At 41.7% G+C, this 12,646-nt stretch overlaps 1 protein-coding gene across 1 annotated transcript in view; it reads left to right on the top strand.

The window, feature by feature from the left end:
* TPH2 (tryptophan hydroxylase 2) overlaps window positions 1-2,420 on the top strand; it is a 126,424-nt gene extending 124,004 nt beyond the window's left edge. Inside the window, exons 10-11 of the mRNA XM_019516690.1 lie at window positions 1,778-1,911; window positions 2,005-2,420. Of these exons, the coding sequence (XP_019372235.1) occupies window positions 1,778-1,911; window positions 2,005-2,179 (309 nt within the window). The 3' untranslated portion in view covers window positions 2,180-2,420. The remainder of the gene's footprint in view (window positions 1-1,777; window positions 1,912-2,004) is intronic.
* The last annotated feature ends 10,226 nt before the right edge of the window (window positions 2,421-12,646 follow it).

The raw sequence follows: 12,646 nt of genomic DNA on the forward strand, positions 1-12,646 counted from the left end.
TATTTTACAGAGTGACTTTGGGATTTTTAAAGATATTGATATGTTGTTTCCTTCTGCCTGAGGCTATCCAATCCCACATTCCTCACTTCTCTGTGCACTAAACACAAGGCCACAGGGTTTGGGGGGACGAAACTGTATCCAGTCCCCGCTTCAAGGACTCCTTCCTGTAAAATGCATCAACAGTTCTCAGAGCAGGTGAACTAGCTGTCTAAATCTGCTTTAAAAAAAAAAGGCTTTGAAAAATCTGGCCCTTAGCTGAAGTTGATTTGATGCCAAATATGGGACTTTGCTTCTAACCCAGAGGGATTCCAACAATTAAAATCATGAGCATAATATCTCTGTAGCACCAAGATCTAACTGAAAAGTATGATAGATCTGCTAATGCCACTTTGAAGGTAGAGATATTCAAGGGAATTTGAGAGGTGGGGATGGCTTACCATAGTGTGGGAAAGGTCCAGAGTAGTCAAGGGTTGTCCCATGTTTTTGGAATGTGGTTATTCATTTTGAAATGCAAACAGGATGTGGGCTAAGGCAGATCAGTTGAGTCCACAGGTGGGATTTGTATTATTCTTTACTAGTTTACATGACATTTTAATTTGTGCTTATGCATGGAAGAGCATGCATGTGCAGTGCCTGAATAAATTACTTAGTAGGCATGGGCAGTGTTGCACTGCTCTGAAGAAGATCCATGTTGCAAATGAAGAAAGAAAAGGAAAAAGCAGCACTTGCATACTCACAAGATATATTCCTTGCATGTAATCTACCCATGTAGTATGTTCAAGTTTTTATACAACACCTTTCACTATAGATAGATGGAGAAAGGATTTGAGGTACTGGAGATAAATCTGCTTGCTTTCAATACTTGTACTTCGGTACAAAGCACTGAGAGTGAATTCACTTATCCTCAGTGCTCTAAGGTCTATGGCAGGTACAGAAGCAAGAACAGCTGCTATAAATAAAAATGAAGGAGAGGAGAGGGAGCTGCAATTGCTCGTTCTGTATACTGAATCCTAGGGTGTCTGCTCTTAGTGTCCTTCTGCCAGTCATACAAAGGGAAAAAAGATCTAAAAGCTACTCTCCACCTAATCACAGTTGCCTCCTCGTCTTCCTAATGTTTGCTTTGTACATAAATATGCCTATTTATATAGTTCTTGTTTCTCTGCAGAATTTATTTGGAGCATTATTGCTCAAGTGTACTTGGTAGAAGGGTAATGCATTTCATCAGTACACAATAAACGAACATTATGTGCTAGTCTTCAGATATATAGTTTCAGTCCTAAACTCATTGTCAGGAAAATGGCAGGAGCGTTTGGCTTAAGAATGGATGACACAGATTATGGGGATGGCTTGGTCAGACTGTATTTGCCTACACAGGTGATTACCAATGCTGCCATTCAAGTGATATTTTTGGGGCATTACTTTTTGTAGTTGTACAGAAACATTTCCCGGAATATTTATTTTATGACTTTCTCCTTTCCAGCTGGAAATGTAGGTTTATATTTCTACACAGACACCCAAATACATTTGTGAACTGCTCTTAATGATTTAAGTAATAACTTTGTGGGGGGGAATGATAGTAGCTAATAGATTTTAAAGTAAAGTTTTATTTATCCTATTTATGGTGGAGGATCCACTGTGAGTGAAATATGTGAGACTAGCAAGTGACTGTAATCATAGAATAACAGTGATATAAAAGCTGGGTGCATAAAAAAACTACAGCCTAGACACTCAGGAGTCTCATAATACATTTTAACATATTCTGTGGTGTATTTTGCAGCATGCTCTGTCTGACAAGGCCAGTGTGAAAGCATTTGATCCAAAAACAACTTGCTTGCAAGAATGCCTTATCACCACTTTTCAGGAAGCTTACTTTGTCTCAGAAAGTTTTGAAGAAGCCAAAGAAAAGATGAGGTAAATTGTTTCCCTTGACTTGTATAAAACACAATCTAATTTTCTTTTCCTTAGATGTGGCTGAAATAGGTGTTAATTTTCTTTTTCTTCCAGGGACTTTGCCAAATCAATCAATCGACCCTTTTCTGTGTATTTTAATCCCTACACACAAAGCATTGAGATCCTGAAAGACACCAGGAGTATAGAAAATGTTGTCCAAGACCTTCGGAGTGATCTGAACACAGTATGTGATGCTTTAAGCAAAATGAACAGATATTTAGGGATCTGATATCTGTGGCACCGTGGTGTTACTGTCAGCTGTTTCTTCTGTGGCTATTCTAGCAACATCTTGTGACACTTAACTTTTTAGAGCCATCAATTTTCCCTCTACAGCTTGGCCAGTGACTTTGCATCAGTGTGTAGCTCTGTCTAATTGTAACTTACAGACAAAACAAGACAATGCTAATTTGCAAACTCAGCAAGAAATGTGATGGCCTATAACAAGCAATTCTGTGACATGCCATAAAGAAATACACCATTAAAAACTTGCCTGGCAATGCTTTTGTTTCCTTAAAGAAGAATTTCATTTTAAAAGTGTTTAATTTAAAATATATAGATTCAAAATGTCTCCTCTGATTTCATTAGAAGTCTGGACCATCTGTTTTCCCTGTAAGATGCTGTGGAAAAATATTTGCAAAATTTTCCTTGCGAGTGAATGCATATTTCTTTCTGTACTAGTGAAGACCTTTTTTTTGTCCTTTGTCTCTTACTGTATTTGAGCGTCTCTAGTGACTGAACAATAGAATTTATATAAGACTGTGAAGGTCAGAAAAGATATATATCATCATTAAAGGGTTTGTGAGGGTTGCAAATTATAAGGCAAAGAATGGACAAATATTTCAGAATAGCTGAGTAACTGCAAAACAATATAAAATGTTTGGTAATTCATACAAGAAGGAATCTTTAGTTGGTACCTGCAACTATTAAAGAATATCACAAGAATATCCACCACCCTTTGACAATTTAGAAAGTACTTCCTCTTGGAAGTGGCACATTCAGGGATATTTATGGGAATCCTTATGTTGTTACACATGAATGTAAGACCCTCTATGGCCATTATTGGTCATCTTCATTCCATGATTCAGAGAGATGCTTGCAGGGATTTTCCTAATGAGTCTCAGGCATAATTGGGCATTGTTTATTGGGTCAAAATAAACCTTGCCTGGTGCAGGGAAGCGAACACAAAGTATCACCACTGCTTGTTTAAATAATATAAAGTTCTGATGAGAAACCCACTGACTTCAATGACTAGTGGGTCCATGTACACCAGGAATCAATTTGGACCACTGTGCAAGTCATAATTTATTATTTCAGCAAGCTCTTTTTTCATCACAATCAGGTGGACTATGAAGATCATGTCAGATATGGACCACGATGCCATGACACATCTGTATGCATTGCAAATAGCCCCTGTTGAGACTTTTTGAAGTCTTGTTGAGAAAGCTATGCTGCTGGTCTAAAGGTTGCATACAGTGCCAGCTACTTGATAACATCAGTACAGTCTTAAATAAGAGGCAATTTGCAGGGATAATGATTTTCATAGAGAAGTTTGCCACCTCCTTCAAGATAACTGTAAGATAACAAAGAGAATGCTTTTTCCTTTGGGCTGACCCTGCTGCATTCTCATACTGCTGTATTAATAGGGTGTGGAACAATCCAGTGTTAGATTTGACTGTGACTACCGTTGGTACCAAGGAAGAGCTGTTGAATTATCCCAAAGGAATCAGAAGGCTGAAGGGAGTTCTTTACTCCCTGACGTTAGTAGTGACGGTTAGGTGTCACTTACATCTAGCAATCCCAACATGGAAGTTTTCTGACTTGCTTCTTTCTTTTTCAAATGGAGCCCGATAACCCTCTCCAAGTTCTTTGGGAAAATGCACTGTGCCTGGATTCCCTTCAATGGCTCTGAATGTCACTGCAGCAGGAATCACAGACTTGTTGAGGAGTCAGGGTCGGGGTGCTGTTATAGCTGTGATGGTTCAGGAGTCAGAGAATCTAACGTGAAGGTACTACCAAAGCTTATTTACATAATATTTAACTCTGATGAGAAACCTAGATGCAACAGTTACCAGGAAATCTCAAAAACTTTCTATTAGAATCATGTAGGTATCTTACAACATTAACATTGTCTGGATTTATTCTCTGGTATTTTGAATAGCTTGTACCAAGGCTTCTACAGCAGTAAAACAATAGAGGCATATCTTTGTTTTGTTTTGTTTTGTACAGTTAACAAGTAAATCTTATTATGGATTAGGGAGAAACCCTTGAAATCCAATAGTCATCTGAGGACTAATGATGGCGAGGAAACTGTCTACAATGAAGATATAATATCATTGAAACAGAACATTGTCAAAGGATAATGGGTTCCTGCTGCTAGATATATGCTTAATCCAGTGATTTTATTTTTATTGTACAATATGATTAAAAATAAATTAAATATAATAGACTGGGAGATAATAGTGGTTTAGAGTGACAATTGCTCACTGTTCTTGTGTTATAAAGCTCTGTTCTGATAGGTTTAGAGAAAAAAAACTTTTGCTGTACTTCCACCAGTAAGATTGCAGGGTTCAGAAATGATGCTTTAAAAGGTAATGGCACTGTGCTTTTAATGAATCAAATAGTTTCATCTTAGCTTGAAATTTCTCTTTGCAGTTTTTATTAGCAAATTAAGATCAGTCATCCAGCAAACTCCCTGGCTGACAAACTCATTTGGCATAATGAGGAAATTATTGACAGTTATCAAATTATACTAACTTTTCATTTAAAACAGGCCATATTTATCTAAGGTGTTTGTTTAGCTTTAGTGATCTGGACCCTGGAAATTGGACTTCTGGCTTAGACTCATTTAATTACTGTGTGATTCTGAACTGATGCTTTATGGATCTGAGATGTATGCATTTGCTTTGCTTGTGCAAAGTAAATGGGCCTTAGCTTAATGAATGTAAAGCATTTCTATGTTTACCACCATGCAAAGTCTAAAATGAAAAACAGCATCGTGAGACATTGCAGCAAATACAAAGTTTCATTTGTAAATAGAGACATGATTCACACATTTCATTTCCTCCATTCAGGAGGAAGGGAAGCACGCAAAGTATTAGCAACATACATTGTTTTCTCTCTTTCATTTGGGTTCTGATATAAGGTCCACTGAAGATTAGATCTTCAATCTGCTTTGAAATAACCAGGTGTCTTGTTTGCCTGCTGTTAAGAAACTTCTTTTCCGAATTATAGAGTGAGCCACTGTCCAGAGATTCCAGTTGGAGTGGGTCCTGTTTGGGATCCTTCTCTATAATGGATTTTAAAAAGTTTCCTATCCAAGTGCACTGTCACTGTCAAAGAACTAAGAATAAAGACAGACTCTAACTTTTGGCATCTGGTTCAATTTCAGCCCAGATCGGTGGTCACTTAAAGTTGTGACTATCCAAGGGCATCTGGGCTTCTATGTAAGGTGGGTTCCACGCATCTCAGAACACATATCATCTCAGTTATATATGCCACATAAATTCAGCTGTACCTCCATCCTTTCCTTTGCTTCCTGGGGCATGAAGGTGAGTCGTTCTTTGCCTGGCCACCTTTTCATGCTGGTGGTAGGAAAGCACCTTTATACATAGACTAGAGGGTATTTCCTAATTTTCCCAGACCATTTAGATATGGCAGAAACCCATGTGTAGGATACTGTGCTGGTTATTTATTCTGAGAGGCAGAAGATGGCACAAATGAGAACAAACTGTTCTAGTTCTATGAATATGGTTCATATTCAAGGTGGAAAGACATAGAGAAAGGCATTATTAACACTCTTGAAAGGCATAGTTTATCCTATCAAAGTCTGTTCTTCACTACACTTCAAGTATGCTGTGTTTTCCCAAGTGTCATGCAGGAACTAAATCAACATTTAGGCTCTTAAAACTGAGTTCCTCCTCTATCCTGGCCACAGCTGACAGCTTTTCCTTCTACATCCTTAACTTGTTTCTGAACTGGAGTCCATGTTTTTTTTAAACATCTAGCAGATTCCCTGCTGTCTTAGTAGGAATCTATTACCATAGTTATTAATATATATATTTTTTAATTTCAGAAATATCTCCGGGGGGAAATATTTCCACTCTCCATTTCAACCAATTTTTTTAGCTCATGCTTAACAGATTAGATCTGGACCATCAAGAGGAATTGTCCTAGTATTGTTTCATTGTAGTTATTCTCCAGGGTGCTAGTTGCTCCTTTCTTACAGGTTTAAAAGCTTTATTGAGAAAATGTTAAAATGAAAAAATGTAGAACAGTGCTTTAGAGGAGCAGGACTCTATCCATGGTAACCACATTGGTACATAGTAGCGAGATAATAGAACGAGCTTTGGCATTTTGTTAAGTGTGCTGTTGATGTTTGTCTGGGTAGAGTACTGTTAACATTAACATTTTTTCATGACAGTGGTAGGTATGAGAGAGACAGGACCCCATACACAATGACCACATGAATATGAAACTGTAGGATGGTAAAGCATTCTTAGTTATTGTCTTAGTGTACAGTCTAGATTTGCCCAGGGTGAGTATTGTCCATCAGTCTTTATCAGAGTTTATAGTAGAAGGGGAAGGGGCAGGGGATCCAACAGAGTATGGTGGTCCAGTCACACCCTGCTTCAACTGATGAGATGAAAGAGCTTTCTGGGCATGTGCAGCACAGCTGATCAGCATGGAGGTCCATATGCAGTGAGCTCTGAGCTTACCAACTGATCAGTGCAGGTTCTCTGTATGCACAGTGAGCTCTTAAGGTGCTCATACCCCAGTCAAAATCCCTGGAAGTATGTCTGTGAGCTTACCATGTTTGCAGAGTTCTGTCAGCAGACACACCAACAGCCCATGAGCTCAAGGAACTCATTGCACATGTGCTGCACAGCCAAGGGTGACGCATAGGGGGTGCACGCGGGTGTACATGCACCCCCTGAGTGTGGCAGTGTACCCCCTACAAACAGGCACCACTAACACTGCCAGCGGCACCGGTGGGTGGTTGCCTTTCGCCATCCCACCCTCCCTACTGCCAATACCTGGTGTCTGCGGGTGGTCAGTGATCTCTGCTGGCCGCCACTGATCTGTAGGTGGTCACTGCCTCCTGGTCGGCACTCGCCACCCCCTCCCCCAACACTGGCAGTGGTGTCTATGGAAGCTCCCCGCTTACCGCTGCTGCCTGCCTGCCACCACCATGCCCCCCCAGCTGCTGGGGGCATGTGTCGTTCATGTGCACAGCTAAAGGATGGGGGGCATGGAAGTAGGTTACCCACGATAGTTTTAAAATACATTTGGGTTCTGGAACACAGAAACAGTATTTTGGATACACTTTCATAGTATCTTAGAGAAGTAGGACTGGAAGGGCCCTGCAGATGTCATTTAGTTCAACCCCCTACCTGAGGCAGGTTTGTCTGGATCCATGCCATCCTATACCAATCCATTGTCTAACCTATTAACAAAACTACACAATCAATCCTGATACAATCAAAAGGCACAGCACCCTAACTTGCCACAGGTGAAGAAGGGGGACCATGGTGGCCAACATCCCGCTGCTGTAAGGGTTCTTAAAATATGCTTGAGAGATCTAAGAAAAAGGGCTACAGCCCCTCCTATAGAGGAAGTCAGAAACCCCACAGTCCATACCAGTCTGCCCATATGGTAACATTCTTTCCTGATCCCAAATACAGCAATCAGTCTCACACTGGGTGGAGGGGCAACACCCTCTATTCAGGAATCTCTAAGGTTAAATCCTAGCAGGAGCACTGGCACACCCTAGATAAAATCTCTAGCTTTGGCTGTGGCCAACACCCAATGCTTCTGAGGAAGGCAAACAAAAAAATCCCCTGATAGCTGTAGCAGCAGGAGGGGGAAAAAATCCTTCCCAGCCCCATTGTGGCAACATGCAAAGCCAAGAAGCGTGGGAAATACCCATAAAAAAAACGCAGGAATAGCTGTGCCTAGATCACCCCTGACCAATGCTTATCCAAACTCTTCTTGAACGATGGAGATTGCACAGATTCCTGGGCATCCTATTCTATTGCCTCCCTGTTCTAATGGTGAAGTTTTTCCTGATATCCAATCTCAACCTACTTTGATGCAACTTCAAGCCATTGGTTCATGTCCAATGCTGCAGCAAGAGAGCAAAGGGTCCCTCTTCTTTACGTGGCAGCCCTTAAGATATTCAAACCATATGGCCTCTCTTAAGGATCTTTTCTGCAAGCTGCCTATTTCCTTCAACCTCTCCTCATATGGCTTGCCTTCCAAGTCCTTTATCATTTTTGTCACCTGCCTCTGGACCTTCTCTAACTTCTTCATGTCCTTTTTAAAATGTGGTTCCCAAGTCTGCACACAGTACTCTAGATGAGGTCTACCCAATAATGAGTAAAGAGGCACTATCACCTTCTATGTCTTGCACTTAATGCTTCTGTTGATGCATCCCAAAAGCACATTAGCCTTTCATACAGTTACATCAAACTGCAAACTCATAGTGAATCTGTGATCTGCCAAGATTCTCAGGTCCTTCCTCCTCCATGTCACTCATTTTGTATTTTTGATTATCTTTCTCAAAGTATAGCACCTTGCATTTGTCAGCACTGGACTTCATCCTGTTAGGTCCAGTCCAGCTTTCTAATGTCAAGATTCTTCTGAATTGTTCTCTGAGTTCACAGTCTTTCTCAAAGTCATGCCATCTGCAAATTTGCTCAAAAAGCTCTTAATTCCAGCATCTGAATCATTAAAAAACACAGTAGCAGGCCTAGGACAGGCCCCAGTGGGACACCCTACTTAAAACCTTCTGCTATTTTGACATGGATCTATCTTTTTTGTGGCTAGTGAGCCAGTTGTCTATCCATCTTCCAGTATTTTTGTCTAGTCTACATTTCTCCAATTTGTTTATGAGAAGGGCCATGTGGGACTTTGTCAAAAGCCTTGCTGAAGTCCAGATAGACTATATCCACATCATTCCCTTCATCCACCCAAGTACAGGCAGTCCTCAGACTTAAGACACAACTGTTTTCTGAAAACGGTGACTTAAGTCAAAACGTTGTATCTTGGAACCAATTTTCTCATAAGAAACAATGTTATAAGGGGGGATTGGTTCCTGAACCAAGGCCCGATACCCTATTTTCACTAAAAATACCTCAGAATGTTGTACTCGATCAATTATATAGCTATATAGTAAATATAGTATAGTATTAATAGTAATTATATAGTTATACAGTAATGTAGCTACATTAATATATTTATATTGTAAATAGCAATCATATTGATTTGGAAAGACTTCTTTGAGGTGACTTTGCTGGACTTTTTGAAGGGCTCTTGGCTGGAGTCTTCTCAGGCGTCTTGGCTGCAGGTTTTCTGGAGTCTGGTCTGCTTTCTTAAAGAAAGTGTCCAAGGAAGTTTGGACAAATGCTCTCCAGGGAGATGAGTGACTCAGTGAACTTGTTCGCTGGCGTGGCATCGCATCAGATCAAGCATTGTAAAGCTGACACTGACATCATGAAGTTGAAACAGGGTGTCAATTTATAAACGTTGTAAGTGCGAAGAGTTGTAACTCGAAATGTCTTAAGTTGAGGACTGCATGTAGTTACTTTGTTGAAGGAGGAAATCAAGCTTGTTTGTCACATTTTATTCTTAGTAAATCCATGCTGGTTGCTTGTGATCAGGCTTTCCTTCCCCAGTTGCTTCAAATGGATTTCCTTATGATATACTTCAGGACTTCCCAGGTAGTGAGGTGAGGCTAACCAGTTTGTAGTTCTCAGGGTCCTCCTTTTTGCCTTTCTAAAAGAGGATGCTGTGTTAGCCCTTTCAGACATTGCTAAATAAGCCCTCTTCCCTCTGCTTGTTGCAAACAGAGAGAGGTTTCCTAGATTCAATAAGATAAAAAATGGCTCCCTTGCTGGCAGTCTTCTGTATGCTAGTGTGAACCCTAAGTAAAGACCATCCAGACTGAAATACAGTAGGATGTACAGCCCTGCCTGACTCCATATCTAATGTGTGGAGGAACAAACATGAAATATGAAACAATCCCAAATTATGTGCTGCCAACCCATAACTTTCACATCAACTGAATTTGGTTTAAAAAAGCCAAGAACAGTTTAGCTATTCTGATGAAACTGAATACAGGAAGTGACAGCTTCTTGGGCAGGGGTGGGCAAAATACGGCCCGTGGGCTGCATCCGGCCTACGAGGCCCCTAAAAAAAGTTGGAAAATTAGTATTTCTTAATTTTAGTAGAACCCAGGGGAAGCCCAGCAGGCTCCAACAACAGTTGGGGTTTCTGGGCTGGGAGCACATGGCTGGCCTGGTGCAGGAAGCTCAGGTAAGGGGGGCGGGACCCTGGGCAGGGAAGGAGTGTGTGGGGTGGGGGAGGAAAGCGGCCCCTCCTCACCCCACACCTGGTGCCCCACACTGCAGCTGCTTGCAGCCCACGTGGGGTTGCCTGTGCCCGCTCCGGACAGCCCTGTGAGCGCCTGCAGTACGGGGCACTGGGCATGAGGCAGCGGAGGGGCCACTTCCCTCCATGCTCAGCTTTTCCCTGGGCTCCTTCCCTGTGCGGAGAAAAGTGGCCCCTCACTCGCCTCATGCCCAGTGTCCCGCGCCCTGCGCTGCAGGCACTCGCAGCCTACGCGGGGCTGTCCAGAGCAGGCACAGGCAGCCCCAGGCTGGCTGTGAGTAGCTGCAGTATGGGGCACTGGCCACATGGTGAGTGAGGGGCCGCTTTCCCCTGCCCCCATGCTCAGCACCATCTTGTAACCCGGCCCCACTGGCAGGTTGGCAGTGGGGTGGGTTACAAGCTGGTGCTGAGTGCAGAGAAAAGTGGCCCCTCACCCACCCCATGGCCAGCACCCCACACTGCAGCTGCTCACAGCCTGCCTGGGGTTACTTATGCCTGCTTTGGACAGCACTGCCTGGGATGCCAGCCATGGGGCAGGCAAGGGGCCACTTTTCCCTGCCAGCCTGTGCCCCACTTTGGGCCCCAGCAGTGCTGGCCCTGGGACATTGGTCCCAAGATGGTGACCAGGGGGTGGGGCACCTGTCAGGGGGCGGGGCTACCCATGCAGCCCTCAACAGCCTGCCAAAACTGGGTAAGCGGCCCTCTGCTCAAAATAATTGCCCGCCCCTGTTCTTGAGATTTGGCCTGAAGTGGGTGGTTCAAGTAAAAGAAAAGCACATGTAGTAACACATACTTCACAATGTGAGCAGACAATGGAGAGTCAGATATTTATTTTATATTTGATACATTTTAAATTGCAGAAAAGTCATAGGGGAAGAGCTGCTGTTGCCACTCACTGCCTTCAGAGGAAAATGGTTTCATTTGCATAGCAGCAGGAGATGAATTTTAGTTCTTATTAAACTAGCTAATGGCTGAAAATGCAAACCAAACACGTCTACATCCGTTGCTTCTGTCTACAGAACTATTAGATCCAGTGTGAATAACGTTCTGATAACAGAACAACAACAAAGCACTGCAAGACCAGAGAGCCCTACCTACCACCAGAGGCAAAGTAGGTGATTTGATTTGAGTCATACTACTCTCAAATCACTTTCATTTTCTATTAAAACAATACTTTAGAAAGAAAAAAGAACGCAAATTTTATTTTTAGGTAAGGGTTAAGAAAAGGAAATATTAATTATAGAAAGATAGATGTTCTTAGCAGTTCTCTGCCTCAAGCCATTCATGTTGCCACCAAACACTACTCACTCCTGCTAATTTACATTGAACTAAAGAAATGCTGAATCAGTGGCATTATCATACCCCAGGGCTTGTGAGCTCGTGATACATCTAATATGCACTTCCCCCCCATTTCAGTGAATAGCTAACCTCGTGGATATTAATGAGGCCAATTATTGGTGAGAGAGTTTAAGGTTAAGAACACATTAAATTTGCCACTCCAGCTGAATTTGTTCACAAGGATCAATTTGGATGAATTCCTATCTGATTATACCTGATTGATCATTATCTATGGCACTCTGAAAGAGCAAGGTTCTCAAATCAGACATGTGCTTAGGACTAAAAATCTCACCCATGCAAAAAAAATCAGCACATATTGTAGAAGGCATTTTATTGCCAGTGTTCTTCAATTAAATTAGAATTCATTTGAAATAGTATCATTAGAATTCCATAGCTGCAGCTAAGTCTGGATTCAGAAGGTCATTTTTTTTAAATGGTCTGCAAAGTAGCCTCTCTTTTGTGGTATAGATTTGTGCCAGCAAGGTTAGAGGCTGGTTCTGAAAATCTGACCCACAACATATAATGTTTTTCTTTGAAAACTTCAAAAAAGCCCTATTACAATTTTATCTTGTATCACCCAAACTCAGCGCAAACATCACCCCGAATAAGAAGTGGCTGCTGAAAAATGTGACATAATTCAAAGAGCCAGTTGTTCTCTCCCAGTGTTGATCAGCAGAGTTAATACAGCAAAGGGAAGAAGCTCCCATGCACATGTGACCTAATGATCTTTTGCCATTCTGACTCACTGGCTAGGGACAGAAATTACACACAGACCTGTATAAGTGACTGGAAACTGGTACAAATCTGTAACACAACAGATGTTCAGTGCACATAAACCACTTTCAAAATAACCAAAACTGGTTTATGATAAACCTGCATGGATGTAGTATCAGACTTAACTGATTTAAGTTAAATCAGTTTATTGAACTTCTGTCCCAGATCCTCTCCAGAGTCAAGTTAACTTACAGTC

This window comes from Gavialis gangeticus, unplaced genomic scaffold (genome assembly GCF_001723915.1).
Source record: "Gavialis gangeticus isolate Ggan-Ray unplaced genomic scaffold, GavGan_comp1, whole genome shotgun sequence".
NCBI lineage: Eukaryota > Metazoa > Chordata > Crocodylia > Gavialidae > Gavialis > Gavialis gangeticus.